This window comes from Eulemur rufifrons, chromosome 24 (assembly GCF_041146395.1).
Source record: "Eulemur rufifrons isolate Redbay chromosome 24, OSU_ERuf_1, whole genome shotgun sequence".
Lineage (NCBI taxonomy): Eukaryota > Metazoa > Chordata > Mammalia > Primates > Lemuridae > Eulemur > Eulemur rufifrons.
The window spans coordinates 27,723,785-27,744,239 of record NC_091006.1 but is presented as its reverse complement, the minus strand read 5'-3'; the positions used below and the strand labels follow the sequence as shown (position 1 = coordinate 27,744,239).

General features: G+C 32.9%; 1 protein-coding gene across 18 annotated transcripts in view; it reads left to right on the top strand.

The window, feature by feature from the left end:
• The window catches only part of ADGRL3 (adhesion G protein-coupled receptor L3), a 442,010-nt gene that overhangs the window by 132,459 nt on the left and 289,096 nt on the right, over positions 1–20,455 (top strand). For 17 of the 18 annotated variants that reach the window (XM_069458531.1, XM_069458535.1, XM_069458534.1 and 14 more), the window contains one exon: positions 5,867–5,976. The exons of the other annotated variant lie outside the window; for it this stretch is intronic. In XM_069458531.1, the coding sequence (XP_069314632.1) occupies positions 5,867–5,976 (110 nt within the window). The remainder of the gene's footprint in view (positions 1–5,866; positions 5,977–20,455) is intronic. 18 annotated transcript variants of the gene reach the window in all.

The following is a 20,455-nucleotide window of genomic DNA, read 5'->3' as shown; positions in this document are numbered from 1 at the left end:
TATCCTATTACAAATCCTGTGATTAGGGAAGATGTGTATCTTCTCTGGCAGTTATCATGTGACATATTTTAAAAATGAACACTATTGCTTTAAAATTAGTGCTAATTAAGTAATAGAATTCAACATGTTAACTAACATTTTACTAAACACCCTTGAACAATAGATGGCAGTTATATGTAAATTAGAGATTTCCACGTGGGTTGAATTAAAATTGCATGCTTTTTTTTTTTCTTTTGGAAAAGTCTACATATAAATAATATGCATTCATCGTATTACTCCTCTACCTTATGCTCAAAAATTGATCTTTTGGATTGCTGCATGTTAAGTTGTATTGTGAATGCCTGGTTATATATGTTAATTTAAATTCAGAACCTGCTCTGAATGCCTGATCCACACCATGACTGAATGAGTCCTGGGCCACTCATATATCTCACAGCTGCCCTTTATTTCATCTGATCACCATAGTATTCCTCTGAGAGCCTATCAGGTCAGGATGAATTAAATCAGAATCCCAGAGTGAGCATGAAATGTGTGATTCATTCTCTGATAAGGTAGCAGTATCATGGTTTCCAGGTCACTGTTGTGGAGTTCAGTGACTATCATTTGATTACTGAGAGTCTTAAAAGTCATTTAACATCTTTACAACAGTTCCCTCTTATGTAAAATTAAGGGTAGCATTATTCATCTTAGAAAGAAGTGACAAATAGGTTTACAAATATTTTTTCCTATTCTGAAAGAAGTTTGTCTCTTGGCTTGGTTAATTGTTTCTGTTGCTGTGTAGAAGCTTTTTAGTTAGATGAAATCCAGTTTGTTTGTTTTTTCTTGTGTTTCCTGTGCTTTTGGGATCATATCCAAAAAATAATTACCCAGACCAAAGTCACAAAGCTTATTACCTATGTTTTCTTCTGGTAGTTTTATAGTTTTGGAATTGACATTTAAGTCTTTAATCAATTTTGAGTTGAATTTTGTATATGGTGTGAGATAAGAATCCAATTCATTCTTCTGCTTGTGGATATTCAGTTTCCCCAACACAATTTATTGAAGAGATTTCCTTTCTCCATTGTGTATTGTTAGCACCTTTGCTTGAGATGAATTAACCATAATTGTGTGGATTTATTCCTGGGCTCTCTATTCTGTTCCACTGGTCTGCACATTTGTTTAGGGGTTAACATCCAAAATACATAAGGAATTTGAACAACTCAATAGCAAGAATACAAATAACCAAATTAAAAAATGGGCAAAGGACCTGATGAATATTTCTTGAAAGAAGTCAAAGAAATGGCCAACAGTAGGTATATGAAAAGGTGCTCAGTTTCACTAATCATCAGGGAAATGTGAATCAAAATCACAATATCACTTCATACCTGTTAGGATGACTATGAGCAGAAAGACAAAAGATTAGTGTTGGTGAGGCTGTGGAGAAAAGAGAACACTTATACACTGTTGGTGGGAATGTAAATTGGCACAGCCATTATGGAGGCCAGCAGGGAGATTCTTCAGAAAACTAAAATAGAACTACCGTGTAATCCAGCACTTTCACTTCTGGGTATATATATCCAAAGGAAATGAATTCAGATTCTTAAAAAGATATCTGTACTCCCATGTTCAGTGCAGTAGTATTCACAATAGGTCATGTTCATCAACAGATGGATAGAGAAAATATGATGTGTGTATATGAATATTATTTAGCCTCAAAAAATAAGGCAACCCTGCCATTTGTGATAACATGTAGGAACCTAGAGGACATTATGCTACGTGAAATGAATCAGACAGAAAAAGAGAAATACTATATGTGTATCTCTCTTATATGTGGAACCTAAGAAAATCAAATTTATAGAAGTGAAGAATAGAATGGGGGCTGTGAGAGGCTGGGGATGGGAGAAATGGGGAGATGTTGGTCGAAGTGTACAGAATTTTGATTACATAGGATAAGTAAATTCTGGAGCTCTAATGTACAGCATGGTAACCATAGTTAACAATATGTATTATATACTTGAAATTTGTGAAGAGAGTAGGTACGAAATTTTTTCATTACACAACACAGAAAAAGATAACTCTATGAGACGATGGATATGTTGTCTTTTTTCTGTTAATCATTTCACAATGTATATGAAAACATCACATTGTATACCTAAAATATATACAAAAATTTTTTAGTCAATTATACTTCAATAAAGCTGGAAAAATAAAGTGAATTAGAGGAAAAAAGTAACAAGTATGATTTATGTGAACATGCATGCTTTCTAAATTTGAAGGGTTACACAGATGTAGTACATTGTTACTATAAATCTTGGACTTATGTTAGGGTATCCCAGGGAAAGTAGTTTGCATACAGCAAATGCCTTGGCTTATTGTTGGATTTGTTTTGTTTGTTTTTAATGTGAATCTGTTTCCTCCTGTTTCTACTCTCAATCCAAAGATATTTTTTTTTTTTTTTTTTTTTTTTTTTTTTGCTTTTGTGGTGTGTCACTCCTATGTTACACATTTCTCTCCAGTGGAGTCTATATGTAATGAAGTATTATTATCCCATTCTGAAATAAATGACTAGTGTTAATGAGAATAATAATGATAACAACAAATAAAAAGTACATTTTGTGCATACGTATGATACTTTATTTTTTCTAGTGCATTTTTATAACAAGCATATCAACTTTTAGGTAATGAAATAATTGGCCCTGTATTATGTACTTGAAAACTGAAACTCCCAGGGGTTTCTTTGAGAATTCTATCTTTGTTGGTGTTATCTATTTATATTTTATCTGAAAATGTCTAATATTGATGGAGAGATTTTTTTCCATGAAGTTTCTAATGAAAAAATACGAAAATTTTTAGCACTGTAAAAAATTTCTCTACTTTTATAAGATTAGGATGTTTTCTCTATATTAATGGATTAGGATGCATTTGACCATATTATTGTTGTTTTTTCTCATACTTTATTGTGGATTTAAAAATACCTTTGGTATCATTTGTGAAGGATACTGAAAATCATTTTTTAATTTATATTTATTAAAAATAAACAATGAAACATCTGAGTTCAAAGTATATAAGAACACTAGATTATTTTATGTCACTTTTTCACCTGTTGTATTTTAGAATGAATTTACTTTTGAAAAATTTCAAATAACTATAACAGTACTCTTGTAGAGTAAAATGTTCAAAAATCTTTAATCAAATTTTAAAGTTAATGTCATTTATTCATAGTAACTGAAGTCATTCTACAAAAGCCAAGAAGACAGAACCTTTAAACTCTGATTTTCAAAATATAGCTAGCCTTTAAACAATCAACATTTTAATGTAGCCTATACAAAAATAATATTTCAGAGATTGAATCTACCTTTCTCCTTTTGAATTTTAAGAATCTTAAAGAGTACTTGATATAGAAATAATAATAAAATGCTATATTATTTTGAAAAGTGAATGTTATAAATTAGTAATGTTTTATACAGAAAAATTATGACTATAATACTAGCATAGCATTTTTTGTTTTATATGTCTCTTCACATACACTATCCGTACACTATCTCATTAAAAGGCTTTCATGACTCATTTTTGGTTAACATTAAAATATTTGGAATTCACAATGATGACTAATATTTACAACAGATAGTCACTTTTTAAATTTTCTAACACAGATAATTAGTATTTTGTAGCTTAAATAACATATAATATCTAAATTGGTTGATGTACTTTTAGATAGATATTAATAGATAGTTTATAGTGTCCAGGTTGTGTTGTTAAATTTAAACTATAGAAGCATAACCATTTGAAATCCTTTTTGATTCAAGACAACTTTCTGTGCAACAAATACTTGCATAATTGTAAATTTTAACCTTACGCCCTACTCATAAATAAGTAAACTGTTCTGTTGATATCATACGTTGATTATTTAAATAAAAGAGTTTAAACGCCTGTCTTAGCTAAGAATTACAAGATAGACACAGCTTCTAAATAAATTTTGTTATTAGAGCTATAGTAATTAGAAAGGTTGACAATAGGGAATAAAATGACTGTTGACCAAGAGAGAAAGATAAATGTATAAATATGTGTGTGTGTGTGTGCGCGCGTGTGTGTGTATAGAATTTGATGACTGGGGATCAGAATTAATATTACATTCAGAGAATATTTATACTTTATGTTTTCATTTTTCTACTTTGAATGCCTTCAAAGTAGAATTTTGAATTTTTTTATAACAAATGCAGAAATAACTTTATGAGTTTATATAGCTGCCCTTTGTATTAAAAATGCAAAATAGATTTTTGAGTTTGTTTTTTCAGGATGTGATGCGAAAATTGTATTGCCTTAACTGCTGAAAACATATCATTTAACTTGGGCCGCTTCTTCAAATGGGTTTTCTTTGTAATAGCGAAGTACTGCTAATTTTAAAAAATATGAGTGCTCTAAAATATCAAGCTACCTTGTTGCATGTGTGAGGACAGCCACATTTACATTAACGTTATTGTACAGTTGTCTGATCAGCCTCAGACATTATATCTACACAGGAGAACTTTACAACCTGAACCTCAGGATTAACTGTTACACTAAATTGCCTGATAAGTATGGAGTATTAGCTTTTATTAATCTTTCACTGATAACACAGAATATATTTTTCAGCTTAAGACATTCATTAATGAATCAAATTTAATTTAGGGACTAAATAAAATCCTCATTAAGCCTGACAAATGATAGCCTCGGGTAAACACAACATATTTTTTTATTCTAAATCAAAATGAATTCTGCTGTAGATGTTCCTTAGGCTGCCAGTATCCTAGCAAGTATTCTGAGGTCCCATCAGAAAATGAAACATCTCTTTAAGACAGTAACAGAAAAGTGTAGCCCTGAGGTATTATATTCTGAAACAAATAAACAAGAGCATAAAAACACAGGATAATGAGAGTATCTCATCCTATAAACTAAATGCTAATATAGGTGGATAAACCATTACATTAGTTTTCTACAGAAAAATCTATGTAAGGATAAATGTTTAAATCTAGAAATTTTCCGTATAAAATTCACAGCAGTGAGACCACTGTGCACTTGGGTGTCTTTTTCAGAGTAAGCGTTAATTATATTACGTGTATTTTTCCCCATGAATAAATCAGCCCAGATCTGTTTACCCCAATTGCCACAAGACATCCAAGTTTGTATTTGTCTTTTAATAGTGGCATTTGATTATTCTTCTTAGAAATTTAAAGTTTTTACTTTAAATTATAGGACATGGGATTTATGATCAGTAATCTCTGAGGTTATTGTCATTATGTGGCTAAACACAAAAAAATTATTAAAATGGTTTCACTTAATTGGTTAGTAATATTATTATATTAATTTATATAACATGAATTAAAATATACATTTTGATTTTTAAATATTAACTTTTTACTGATTTTTAAGGCTTGGATAAAGCTTTTCCATACCACATTTCACTGCCTGTAAAAGGAATGCCGTTCATAATCAGTGAATTTGTTTTATAACCTGTCTCATACAACTCTGTGGTTATAATTTCTTAAATACTGTTTTTGTAGTGGGAGCATGTCCTTCCTATCAAATAATCCTTCCTACTTGTCTTCACCTTGACAATATCCTGTGAACCAGTTAGTGCTGCTTCAGCAATATTTAACCTCTAACTCACCATCATGCTGTATTCAACTAAATATTAAATTAGTTAATATGAATAAACTGAATGAATTGATTTTGATATCTGGTTTTTTTAAAGTATACTACAGGTATTTCCTTAATAAGTGTAAAGCCTAAATCAACCAAAACCTTACTTAAATCTGTGTATCAGGAGCTAAAATAAAATCCTGTTGATGTTGAAAATGATTTAACTTTGCATAAACTTACTATTTCTTTTCCTTTTTGTTGACTTCAGATGCAATAACAGAACCCAGTGTGCAGTGGTGGCAGGTCCTGATGTTTTTCCAGACCCGTGTCCAGGAACCTATAAATACCTTGAAGTACAGTATGAATGTGTCCCTTACAGTATGTATATTTCTGCAATTTTCTTATAAAAAGAAAAGATATTAAGCTTTGTTTTGCATGCACTGACAAAATATTATCAGTGAAAACATAAAATAATCACGTAAATTAAATGAAAAAAAAATGGGCTAATTTTAATTTGAGAGGATCATAGATCCTCCCCACTATTAAAAGATTTAGGTATTGCCTGCATGATCCTTCAGCGTTTACTTTTGTCTATATAGTTCTGTACATCAATATCTATTCTAACACCATTTCCTTAATTAATGCAAGAACATAAAATATTTAGAACAAGGTTGACGGAGTGTTATGCCAATCCTGCATTCCCTCAGGTCCAGGCAAATAGGAATTGGGAGCGTATATATAATGGTGTAGAAATTAATAAGTTTTGAATTTGATAGAAAAATTATACCTAAGCTTCATGTGCTGTCAACATTTTGAGAATTAGAAATATATTCATCCAGAGGGAGCAGACTGGAAAGAAAATACAAGGATTACATGAAGTACTCCTCAAGTATATCTTTTACAGCGTCGAGAAATGTGTCTTCGCAATTTTTTTTTGTTAGGTATGGTAGATGCCAACATACTTTTTTTTTCTTCAGGAATGATGAAGAATCAAACAATCTAAAATGGAATATTTTCTGACTTTTCTACCCAAAGGAAGAATCAACATCTCAAAAAATTTTTTTCTTTTAATCTGACTAGTTAATTATTCATGAGATTTCTTAGTGAAAATCACTCAGGAAATCCTGCGTTGTCATATTAGATATTCAGCTCATCCCGGAGATAGAAAACACCTGGGATGATAAATAAATCCCAGGTTCCAGCTTCCCCTGATGTTTAATAAGAAGCGAAGTATCTGGGGATCAGCAAGTTTACTGTGCCAAGAGATAGTTTTAGGCTTGCTTCATTCATGCTTATTTAAAGAGGCAGCACATTACCCATGGGCTGGAAGTGTGCACACTTCAATAATGCAGAGAAATCTGCCCAGCAAGAAATGCATTGAAATTTAAAAATAATAGTGAAACCAATCAGGAAAAAAATTCAATTTCAATTTATTTATAGCATGATTGATTAGAGAATGTTTATCTAGTGAAGTTTTATGAAATAATCTTTCTTGCTATGAAGAAGCCTTAGAGTATAGGTTTTATTGAAATCTAATTTAGTTATGTTTCTTACACTTTTTTAATCTCTGCAGGCCCTCCTGTTGAAATATAAAGCACCTACTGATCATTTATTGTTCACTAGTGATATTTTAAGGAAATAAAATTTGTATTATCTTGGAAGCGGGACAGTTATGCCTGTGTTGCATAAGATATTTGTGAAATATGGAGAATCCTGTTCTGTAATGCAAAAGCATTTTATAAAAACATGCGATGAGGTATACCTTATTTTTGAAGACAGTTTTAGGGAACTTATATTCATATGTTTTTTTTTTTTATTTTTATATTTGAAGCATGAATGCTGAAGTGAAATGTCAGATTGTAGATTTTATCATAAGTTTCAAAAATTGAAGAATTTCACAGCTGTCTCTTCAATTTCCTGTATTTCTTTAGAATTTCTTTGAGGATAGCTACTCCAAAATCCTCTGCCAAACTCATTCTAAAATATCATCTACTTAAATTACTTTAATATAAATAAGAACTTGCTCATGTACTTTTGTATAAAAGGGTTATGGTTTGCCACAAATTTCCTTTCTCTAAAATTTTTGGAGATGGACACTTGGTTCCTTAATGTCTTATGTTTATTTAGAAGTTTCTGATATTTCTGAAAATGAACCAGCTGCCTTGGAAATATGTATATATTAAAATATTTATCTATCTGATAATTTTGTTAAATAAGAATTGTAGACCATAAGTGGTGGCTCACAGGTCTAATCCTGGCAGTTTGGGAAGCTGAGGCAAGAGGATCTCTTTAGGGCAGGAATTCAGGACCTGCCTGGGCAACATAGCAAGATCCTGTCTCTACAAAAACATTTTTAAAAATTGGCTGAGCCCAGTGGTGCATACCTGTAGACTTCTCTTAGCTACTCTAGAGGCTGAGGTGTGAGCATTGCTTGAGCCCAGGAATTCAAGGCTAAGGTGAACTATGTCACACCACTGTGCCACCACACTCCAGGCTCGCAGCCTTGGGCAGCATAGTAAGACTCCGTCTCTTTAAAAAACAAACACAAAAAAATAGGTAAGGAAAAAATGATAAACTCAGGTGCACCCATTTGCGACTTTATTCACCAGTTTAATTATATGGTGTAGCACAGTCATATTTGTTTAAATTATCTTCAGTATGTTTCAGTTAAAAGTGTAATGAAAAATTGGAATTCATTTGGTAAATTTAACATTATTTCAAAAGAAAATAATCCAAAAGAAAGTGTAAATCATAAAAAAAAGCTCTAGTGACTCATTTGAAAGGGAACATTGGGTTTAGAATATGGTCTGATTACTTAACAAAAAGCTGAGTCCTAATCTGGGGTAAACTATTAAAATTTTCCGAATCTCACCTTCTAAGACCTTTCCTTATCTATTCATAAATCCTGATTTATATCAACACTCAGCTATTTTTCTTTTCTTAAGCCTAAAATGCATGATTCTTCCAGTGCTGAAAAGATTCACTTATTTAAAATAGCCATCCTTGATTGACATTTACTATCATACATACCATTTACTACATGGACTAATTGTTGTTACGTACATTATTTTGTTTAATTTTCACACGATCCTTCCTGTTCAGTCTGATTAACAATTTTACTGAGGAGGAAACTGAAGCTCAGGGAGGTCCCATGTAAAATGTAGACTAGCTAGAGAATGGCAGGGCCAAGATCTGAGTCTGTCTCTAATATATGTTCTTAAGGATCAGGTTGTATTTCTTCCCTTAAGTTTTTTCCATTTGTATTTGCATGAGTTATTTAATCTTGCCCAGTATCAGTACAGTAATGGCATGTAGTGTAAGCAAGTGCTTCACGTGCCTAGACCCCTTTTCTTAATTCTTTAGCTATTTATTTTTAAGAAATTTGATTCCTTTTTTTTCAGAGCAGCCGAGTCACCACAAATTTTTGTTTTTCCAAACACTTCATGACGCTTTATGGTGTAACTAGTTTGTACAATAAAAATGCTACCTACAATTTAGAATGAGGCTCTTATTAATTAATTAAGAAGTTTTTTCTAATTACCTATATTAGAGAAAACTCTCATACTTAATATCTTTATGATCCTCGATAAAAGACTCACATTGCACTAGTATTAGACAAACTTCAGAATTAGGATTTAATACTAATATTTGAAAATTTTCTTATTAACTGAATTAACAAACAATATGAGGTTCTGTTTGTTATATAATTCAGTATTATACATTATCATTTTGAATTTAAGACCACATATATAGTAATATATTTAGTATTTATAAATGTTATATTCTTAATATAGGTATAAGAAAGAAATATTGATATTTTCTTTCTTTATACATACTCTGTGTGTATGAGTGTTTCTATGGCTATGTTGATTTTTAACATAAGGCTTTTTCATGAGAAAATAAAGAAAAATTATAGGAAAACATTAATGATGCATATTAGAGGTAATAGAGACAAAAATTCGACAAAATTCATTGTATCACATAAGAGAAATAAAGTTAAAAATATCTAAGGGAAGCTTAGAATAATTCTCACACAGAATTTTGGGATCAGTAAGTGGGCATGTAAGTAATCAATGACAATTTTAGAAGAAACTTAGCCTAAATCAACCAAATGATGTGGCTTTTAAAGATGTGATAGGAAAGGAAATAAGAAAAGTTACCAATTTTAAACAATTTAATGAGACCATCTTATTTGAGCATCTTGTACTCATTTTTCAGAATCACCAAAGTTATATTTAATCTTTTCTAAGTCTTAACTTTTACTCCTGTCCTATATTTTCTTATTTGGATTCACAGACATGCTTTTCCTAACAAAATTTGGGACAGATGAATCAATACTTTTCTCTATTTCTGTCACACCTTAGTTCGTTCCAGTGTGACTTTTATAGCCGTTGTGTTTTCTTTTGAGGTTGGATATTCCTCCTTAGCAGATACTTTCTCCCCAGGATATGACCCAAATATTCCAGAGGTTAAACCTCACCATATACCCATGCCATATTTTTGTTCTTTATCTTCCTCCTTCTCCTCATCAGCCTCTTCCTTTCTTACTGGTTTGGGATTGAAATTGTGGCATCTTCAAATAGAGCTGCCTTCATTCAGCTGGGTTACTGGGATGACTTGTGTTAGGGAGTAAACAATAAAACAACTAACGACCTACTTAGAGTATTTTTGAGCAAAGAATCTTTACTTGGTATCCTGCTGACAAATTGTCTTTCTTCCAAGACATACAATTTCAGGCACATTACAATAGAAAGGTGCTTGTCTTCTCAGTCCATCTTTGCTTTTCAGATCTTTTGTTTTTTTTTTTTTTTTTTTTTTTTTTAGAAATACATAGCACATACTACTTATTCTAGCAATCTTCTCTCATAGTGGATTTTCTTAGGAAATTGAAGGGGAAATACACAATTTAGAGAGCTGCTAGAAATAAGTGTTTGATTAAAACAGTTGTTGCGGCACTTAAGACTCTCACTATTCACATTAACCATCTGACTAGTTATGTGTGTGATTGTCCTTATGAAAAGACATGAAAAATGAGTATTACTGAGAAACTGACATTTATAATTGTATTATCTGTTAATTTTGTCTTTTTTACTATAAGAAAAATGTATTGCACTTTCACCGTTTAAAGCACAGTCTTTATGTATTTAATTATAAATACATAAATTTTTGCAAGTAATGTCCAAATGAATGCATATTTTAATATGTACTTACTTTGCTTCCAATCATGTAAATAAATGCATATTTTAAAAATCGTTTTGCTGAAATTAACTACTATTTGTAGTTTTAGAAAAATCACAGAAATGTCAAGATTCATTTTAATTCCCAGTCCTCAATACCTTTTTCAGTTTTTCATGTACAGGAGACACTCAAATATAGTACTGAAGGATTGAAAGGAAAAAGGAAATGTAGTCAAATGGCTTCTCCAGAAGTGTTATGGTCATTGCTAGAATAATAAACAGAAGGAACTCTTGTCTGCAAATAAGACCTTATTAATTCAAAGGAAATGTTATTATAAGAATATGGACTTATAAGAATTTTAGTTTCTCCAAATTGCTTGGTGATTGTGATTGTGGTCCTCAAGAATGCTACTATCAACCAATTTTTAAAAATATTCTTCTTCTGTACACCTTTGTATGATACAGCAGCTATCATCCCTTGTTTAAATGTTATTCCCTCTGTAAGTGTTGGTTATGCAAAATCTCTTTTCTTTTTAATGGTATTTACAACAAGAGCAACAAAATGCTTCCTTTCTTTCTTTTGTCCCACTCTTTCTCCCTCACCACAGCTTCTCTCTCTCTCTCCTGAATAATTTCTCCTTCACAGTGTCTTGCACATAACAGATAATCCAGAGAGCTTTTGCAGATGAATCTAATGGTTAATTAATAATTTAAACTTTGCTTATATGCCAAATATATTAGATTTTCATAAAAATTGCTATCATTTAGAAAATACAAAGCATAGATGGAATATTCTTTTGCAGAGGTCCTCATCATAAAGTCTCTCCTGCCTTTCTCTAGCTGCTTCGTATGTGCATGGAAATCATTCTCAAGTAGATTATATCACCTGCTTGTGAGATTTCCCTCTTATATCTTCCTTTCATCAGTCAACATCTGTTGAGTACCTACTGCATACCAGACACCATACTGAACACTGAGGGTGAAACACTAAGATAAATATTCTGTCCTGTAGGAGTTCAGGCAAGTGGGGTTCAAGACCCCCAAAGTTACAATATTGTTAGTTCAGCAGAGCAATTAAGCATTTCATATTAGCAAAGTACAGAGAGGGCGTACTGATCCAAAGTGGCTGGTAATTGCCTGGGGTAGGGGTAGTTCCTTCACGAAAGCTTTTCTAGAGAAGATTCTTAGAGATACGTCTTAAAGAATGAATAGACTTTCATGAGAAGGGAAGGGCAATCATTTTGAGCAGAGGGGACAATATGAGGTGTTAAATTGTATGGTGGATGCAAAACCAAAGTAGTTTGGTATTTGCGTAAAATACAAAATGCAAGAGGGACAAAATGCAAGAGATGAACCCTTAGATGGGCAAGGTAGAAATCACGAACTTCTCTCTATGCTGTGATTCCTCTGGACTCTAGTACCAGTTACAGTTGCCAGTTACAGTGTTGAATACAAAGAAGACAGTGAACCACTTATGAATATAATTAATTGATACATTAATAAGAAATGCCTTTTTGCAAATGTGCAAAAACCAACTTTGGCTAACTTAAGTTTAAAGAAAAAAAGGGGTTTTTATTGGGAAAACACAAAGTGTTAGTTCTAGAATCAAAAGAAAAAAAAACATGAAAAACCAGGCCTCTGAAAAAATAAGATCCAGTGATCTAAAAAGCAAGAACTAGTGGACAGTCTCATAAGGACTCTGTGATTGAATGAATCGAATCCATAAATCTTCCATCTGTAATCGAATTCCTGTAATGATCTAGGCTGGGACATCAAGACTGCATGAAATCCAGTAGTGGAGGGTTGTTTTCGAGGGAGGATATTGGGCTAGCAAAGAGCCTATGTGGGATCAGATCCCTATGTAGACTGTGGAGCAGAGACTGCAGGTTAGTGGTAGTGGGACAGATTCAGCCTGCAGAGGGATTCCTTAGGCCTCCCAAACACCTAAATGTCAGATTATGTAACATAAAGTCTGGAGCAACACCGGGTCTGCATTCTTTCGGGCACCAGTATGCTAGAGCTAAGTTGGTGCTGCCCCCTTTGGATGGGTTCTGTGCTTTTCTGTTTGCTGTATTTTCCAGCACTTATTGTATTATATCATAAAGGTTACCTTTAATCATTTACTATATTTCCTGGCTTCTGAAGATATTTAAATTTGCAGCTAGAGTTTGGTTCATATAGATACAAAAGCACTCTAAATTGTTATATGTTTTAATTTGTGAGGTAGTGATAAATTCTCGCACCAACAATAATTCTATCAAAGAAGTTTATTGGTGCCTACCCTGGGTCAGTCACTGTGCTAACTGCCTGTGGAGATGGTGGTCTCATGGGTGAGACAAAGAATAAACACATGAAGCAATACATATAATAATTAAACTTCATGATAAAAGACAAGAAGAAAGTAAATAAGGTTCTAAGAATAATGAAGTGGCCAACTTAAGGTGTGATAAAAGGCTACTCTGAAGAGAGGATATTTGAGACCAGGAGAGTGAGAATGAGAGTCAGACACAGCCTGAGGAAGAACTTTCAAAGCAGACAGAACTACAGCCCCAAAAACTTTGCAGTGGGAAAGACGTCTGTCTGTTCTATACCTCATAGAAGGGCAGTGTGCCTGACGTCTGCTTAAGGTGAAGGAGGCAGGCTTGGAGAGCTACTAACCAGCAATTAGTACCATTGCTACTACTGATAATGAAGAGCAGTTTATTTTAAGTTTCTAGGATTTACTGAGAATCAAAATATGTTTTTAGAACAAAATTGAATAAACTGACATTCCCTTTAAAACATACATTGTAGAAAATATCACATTATACTGCAGTGACATGAAGGTAAACATACATCAGATAAACCAAACATCAGAGGGTATCACCATCTAGATAGGATTTATATAAAGTTATAGTAAATGAATAATATATAAATGTACACTTGAATACTAATTAGGAAGGAAGCAAGATGAACTGAGAGTGTTAAAAAATTAATTGGATTGCCAAAGTTAGGAAAATTTTTGGTTTAGGAAGTAAAATTTTATTATAGACATAAATGAAAGTTTGAGGGATTAGCTTAGCCATGCTCATTTTGCTTTATTTGAAATAGTAAAATTATTGAACATATACACTTAGAAGATATTTTTATATGGCACTCAAATTGAATAGCATAAACATAAGGTATTAAATTATTTTGTTTTTAAAATATACTGCACATTGGGAAGAGAAGTAGTAAAAACATGTGAAGGTGAAGTTTTTTCCCAAAGTGTTTGTTGCTGAAAGGATCTTACAGTAGATACTATGTTGTGTGAGATCTATGGATTAAGTTGTTTAGATAAAATATTTCTAAATGTAAAATTGGTGAAAATGCTATAAATTAGCATTGTCAATTTTCTTCTATTTCAATCATTAATTTTATGAAACGAGAAAAATTTAATAAATTGGTTTAGAAAACCATTCAAATATTTATTTATTAAGAAGTTTTGTTTTTAATTGACATATAATGTTTGTATTTATGGGGTACAGTGTGATGTTTTTATGTATGTGTACATTGTGTAATGATCAAATCAGGTAATTAGCATATCCATCACTGAGCATTTACTATTTCTTTATGATGAGAACATCCAAAATCCTCTCTTCTAGCTATTTTGAAATATATAATACATTATTATTAACTGCAGTCACCCTACTGTGCAGTAGAACATCAGAACTTATTCCTCTTATGTAACTGTAACTTTGTTGTCCTTCATACACCTCTCTTCATCCCTTCCTCCTCCCTACACTCCCCAGCCTCTGTTAATCACTATGCTACTCTCTACTTCTAAGAGATCAACTTCTTTTAGATTTTACATATGAGTGAGATCATGTGGTATTTGTCCTTCTGTGCCTGGCTTATTTCACTTAACATAAGTTCCTCCCGGTTCATCTGTGTTGTCAACAATGACTGAATTTCTTTCTCTTATATGTCTAAATTTAACACACTGTCTCATTACAATGAGTAATTAGTAAAAGAATACATATATGTTAATGATTTTGCTTACATTTTTTGAGGGATTTCTTCAATGTGATAGGAGATTATAATTCCTGTGAATCCTGTAAAAGTTGTAATTGCCTAAAACTTTTTCAAAACCCTTTGGTAATACCCAAAGTCAAACAAAGACCTATTATATGAGAGACTCAATCATTTTTCCCCAAAAGAAGTCCATATCCTAATGCCTAGAACCTATGAATATGTTACCTTAAATGTCAAAAGGTAACACTTAGCAGATGTGATTCAATTAATTATAGTGAGATGCTGGAAAGATTACCCTAGATTATCCAAATGGGCCCAATCTAATCATAAATGTTCTTAGAAGAGAGAAGCAAGAGGGTCAATGTTGGAAAGAGGGGGTATGACAGCAGAAACAAAGGCTGGAGTGGTGCCTACTAGAGATGGAGGAAGGGGCCATTAGCCAAGGAATGAAGGGAGTCTCTAGAACTTGGAAAGGTCAAGGAAATTAATTTTCTCCTTGAGCCTCCAGAATGAACACAACTCTTCTGACTCGTTGATTTTAACCCTCTTGAACAGTTTGTGTTGTTGGAAACAACTAAGTGTGTGATAATTTGTTACCGCAGCAATAGGAAACTCATACAACCTATTATAATATTACTTTTAAAGGAAATTGTTAATGTAGGAAAACATCATTGTTTACTTAGGAAATGGGCTAGAAAAAGACAGTTGTTCTTTATAAATAAGATTATTACACATTTCTTTCACGTTATTTTTCAAATGTAAACATATATGCCTTCTCTGTCATAGAATGGCTAGATTTGGGATGTACAGAATGTCTTCATAGACAAAAGTCATCTTAATTCCCTTTATGATTATATTAAACTCAAGGCAAACCTAAGTGAAGTTAGTGTTTAGTAAGATCATTATTACTGTTTTAAATTCATCTGTGATTTATATAAGACAGCAAAAATAATGAATATGCAACTGAGGAATTGGTTATGAACATATTGGCTAGATTAATAGATTAACAGGATGAACAAATGTGAGTTTCCATTTAAATTTTCTTATGTCTTTACACAGATAGAAATTTATTATAATAACTGACTGATAACACTTAAATCTATATTTTTGAACTTCCACGGTGGCTCCGTATTAATTTAATTTAGTTTTGCCAACACTTAATGAAAACTTAATTGTCTTGAAAACATTGTACAAAGTCCAAATGCCCCCAGTAATGTAAATATGACTTGTTTGTGACTTCTGCAAACTCAGAATCTCCTCATCATTGCATTATCCTCCAAGTAATCATATCAACGTAGGATCAAAGACTGGAAAGCGAGCTCCGTACCATTTAGTTCTTAATACTATATAATATAAATATATTTTCTTCCCTCTATGCTAATTGTGTTTCTTTTTCAACTAGCACAGAAACCATTCCTAATTATAACTTAGACTCTTTGTCAGGTACTATTGCGTTTTCCCTATAACTCTGTGGTTAACAGTGAGAGCCTTACAATCAAATAGAGTTAAATTTGTATTCTGGCTTTGCCAGTTACTGGCTATGTTCTAGTGAAGTTATTTTACAGCTATGTGAATGAGTCTCTTCACAGAGAAAATAGGAATGATAATTAATTCACAAAATGTCCGTGAAAAATTAAAATGAAATATATGTAAAAGGCTTTGTGCAGTGATGACCACATTAGGAATGCTCAGTGTATCGTAGCCGTTCAAAGTAATACACCTGCTGCATCCCACTCATTTCTGATGTCATCTGGCAATCAGTGCCACTAGGCACTGGGGTTTGGAATTATGTAATGCTGCTCATTCATCCCAGGATTTAGGGAGCCCCAAGTATCATAGAGTTACAGTTCCCTTGACTAGAAAACTCTAGTTCTCCCGACCCCTTGATGTTTGTGTTATTTCACAGACCAGACTTTTGCCTTTTTTTTTTTTTTTTTTTAATTTCAGATCACTACTGGATTTTGAGCCCTATTCTGAACCTGTTCTCTATTATGGGGAGAGAATACCATAAGAGTGATAACTAAAATATGTCAGGCAAATGTTCTGAATCCACTCTCAGCCCATTGTGTTTCTGTGGGTTCTTTAACCACCACATTTCTTGCTCTGCGTCCCCTTTGGACTTGATCCATTAGTACTGACAATTGCAATGGATCGTACCCAAGCCTGCTATGGACTTTAGGAGTTGTAATTTTTATTTCTTTACTCTACTCCACTGGGTTAACTTTTTTTTTTTTGAAACAGAGTCTCACTCTGTTGCCCGGGCTAGAGTGAGTGCCATGGCGTCAGCCTAGCTCACAGCAACCTCAAACTCCTGGGCTTAAGCGATCCTCCTGTCTCAGCCTCCTGAGTAGCTGGGACTACAGGCATGCGCCACTATGCCCGGCTAATTTTTTTCTATATATATTTTAGTTGGCCAGATAATTTCTTTCTATTTTTAGTAGAGACGGGGTCTCGCTCTTGCTCAGGCTGGTCTCGAACTCCTGACCTCGAGCGATCCACCCGCCTCGGCCTCCCAGAGTGCTAGGATTACAGGCGTGAGCCACCGCGCCCGGCCTTGGGTTAACTTTTGATACTAGTTTATTTACCTCCAGACCCAGCTATCCCCATACATAACAAACCTTCTCCTTCCCTTAAAGAAGCCCCAGTGTCCTCTAGTGTCTCCAGGTTGGACCCTGGCCATGTTCATTTATTTCATTTAACAAGTATTGGCTGAACCCCTACTGTCTCTAGGTAATAACAGTAGAATTTAATTATAAAGCAATCTAAACCCATCTTTTAATTTTTTTTAAAGGTAAAAGACTTCAGACTCAGAATAAGTGACATAGTCAATGATCATACAGTTAGAATTCATTGGCTCTTAATTGTCAATGGAGTTCTCTTTCCATCATGCTACTTTGTTTCTTTAAATTTCCAAAGTAGTTTTTCTATAGCCTAGACATTAGAGGAGTGATTAAGACTTACTCTAAAGTTATAAAAGATTAAAGTATACTTTCTTTGATTGAAATTTGGCATTCTGTCCAGTTCTTCATTTTAATTCAAATTCTACCAGAGAAATTTCAGAATTCAAAATGGTCCTAATGTGACTCCCTGATTGTTAGGTCTTTGCCTTCCATATGGCCTATAATAAGGCAATTAGTGATGGCATACTGAGATATTAAAAAACCCAACTTAATATTATGAAAGAATAGTCTTTCTCTGCATGTGGTTGGACCTCAAACTTCATGGCCTTTCACATAAATTTACTTCAAAATTTCCTAAAGAAAGCCAGTAAATAAACATTTTAATTGACATAATAATTATAAAGATTTATGGGGTACATAGTAGCATTTTTATACATAAATAATGATCAGATCTGGATAATTAGCATGTCTATCATCTCAAACATTCATCATTTCTTTGTGTTGGGAACATTCAATATCCTCCTCCTAGGTATTTGAATCCATATATTATTATTAACTGTAGGTATTCTACAATGGTATAGAACACTGGAACTTATTTCTCTATCTCGCTGTAATTTTGTATCCTTTAACAAATCTCTCCGTATGTCCCCAACTACTTCTTCCCCTTCCAAGCCTCTAGTATCCTCTGTTACACTTTTTACTTCTAGGAGATCAGCTTTTTTTGGCTTCCACATGAGAGAGAACATGTAGTGTTTAACTTTCTGTTCCTGGTTTATTTTGCTTAATTAAATGTCCTCCTATTCCATCCATATTGGTGTGAATGACAGGGTTTCGTCCTTTTTTATTGCTGAATAATATTCCATTGCGTGTGTGTGCACGTGTGTGTGTACACCATGTTTTCTTTATCTGTTCATATACTGCTGGACACTTAGGTTGATTCCATATCTTGGCTATTGTGAATAGTGCTGCAATAAACATGTGGGTGCAGATGTCTCTACAATATACTGATTTCCTTTCCTTTGAATAAATGCCCAGAAGTAGGATTACTGTATCATGTGATAGTTTTATCTGTAGTTTTTTGGGACACCTTACATATTCTTCTCCATAGTGGCTGTACTAGTTTAAATTTCCACCAGCAGCGTATAAGAGTTTCCTTTTCTCCACATCCTTGTCAACATTTGTTATTTTTTGTCTTTTTGATAAGAGCCATCCTAACTGTGATGAGATGATACCTCATTGTGGTTTTGATTTGCATTTCCATGATGATTAGTGATGTGGAGGATTTTTTCATATATTTGTTGCCTATTTGTATGTCTTCTTTTATGAAATGTCTGTTCAGATCATTTTCCCATTTTTTAATCAGACTTTTAAGGAAGGTGGGTGTGTAATTTACTTTTATTATGTTTACTACACATTAAATCACTACACAATAATCATTTGCTTTTTGGAAGCCTTCAAATATGCATCCAAATTTCTGTGGCAAATCTTTCCTCATCTAAATTTTTGGAGCAGTTTTAAATGAGTTCAATGCTGAGTAAGCATAGAGCCTTCATAGAGGACAAAAGTTGCCTACAATTAAAAAGCAAACAAACAAAAACTAATGGAATTATGGAGAGAAGGAAAGACTGAATCTCCCAAAAGGCAGAACATAACAGTTTTCCTTTACTATAGTTTTCCTTGACTTGTTTTCTCCCCTGTTCTCCTTACCTCTTAGAAAACTCATTTGATGTTATGTTTATCAAGATAACAGAAAAGGATTAGAAGAGAGAGCATATTTAAATTTGCTAGAGATGAAATGCATTTATTTCTACAACAAGGCTTGCTTTCTTTTTTTTTGTTTTCCTCTTGGATTCATTCTGATTGCTCAAGCTCCACCAGAATTGATAGCTGGCTACTTATGTCTATCAGAGTATAATAGAAACTTTTAATGATAGTATTTGATCTTTTTCTGATGCATCACTTATCAAGAGCTATTCATCCAGACTCATCAAGCTAACTTCAAGAAACTTGCTTGCTTAGAAAGATTATTACTGGGGATATATATTATTAAGGCAAAGCTCTAAGAATTCCTCATTCCATTTTATCAGGCACTTGCTAATATTCATATTTTAAATAGGTTCAAATACCAAACTTGAATCTCATTAATTAAGAATGACTACTGTGCAACAGATGGCATATGTTACTCTTTTTAGGAATGAATGATAAATATAAAGTGCAAAACATATTCTGTGTCCTTAGGACTCTGTACTCATTCATTCATTTATCAGTATTGGTCTACGTTTGTGATTAGCACTGATTCTAATACATAATTCAAGATTTTATGATGAATTATATTACTTGATTGAATCTTGACAGTTGCTGCTCCTTCGAGGATCAGATGATACTTTCTAAAATGTTGAAATACCTTGTTTTTATTGTCAGGCAGTAGCTTGAACACTAGTAGGAGCTATTCACTAAAAATCCCATTTACCTTTGGTTCTAAGTGTTGAAGATTCAGGGCTGGTAGGTACCAACCTATAAAGGCCATGCTGGCCTCTTTTTTTTTTTTTTTTTTTTTTTTAACCTAAGTGGTGGAATGTGAGGACTTTTTTCCTCTTTGATGGGTTTTAGAGATAAAGAGACTCACTGTTCACTAAAAATATCCAAATGACTCTGATGCTTTTGAAAAATGAATTATATTTTCAATGCAAACACTTACCTCAAAGTTATAGTGACCATCCAAATACATGTAACAGAATTAAAAATTGTTTTTTAGCATACCATTAGTGCTTGACAAAAGTTTTCTAT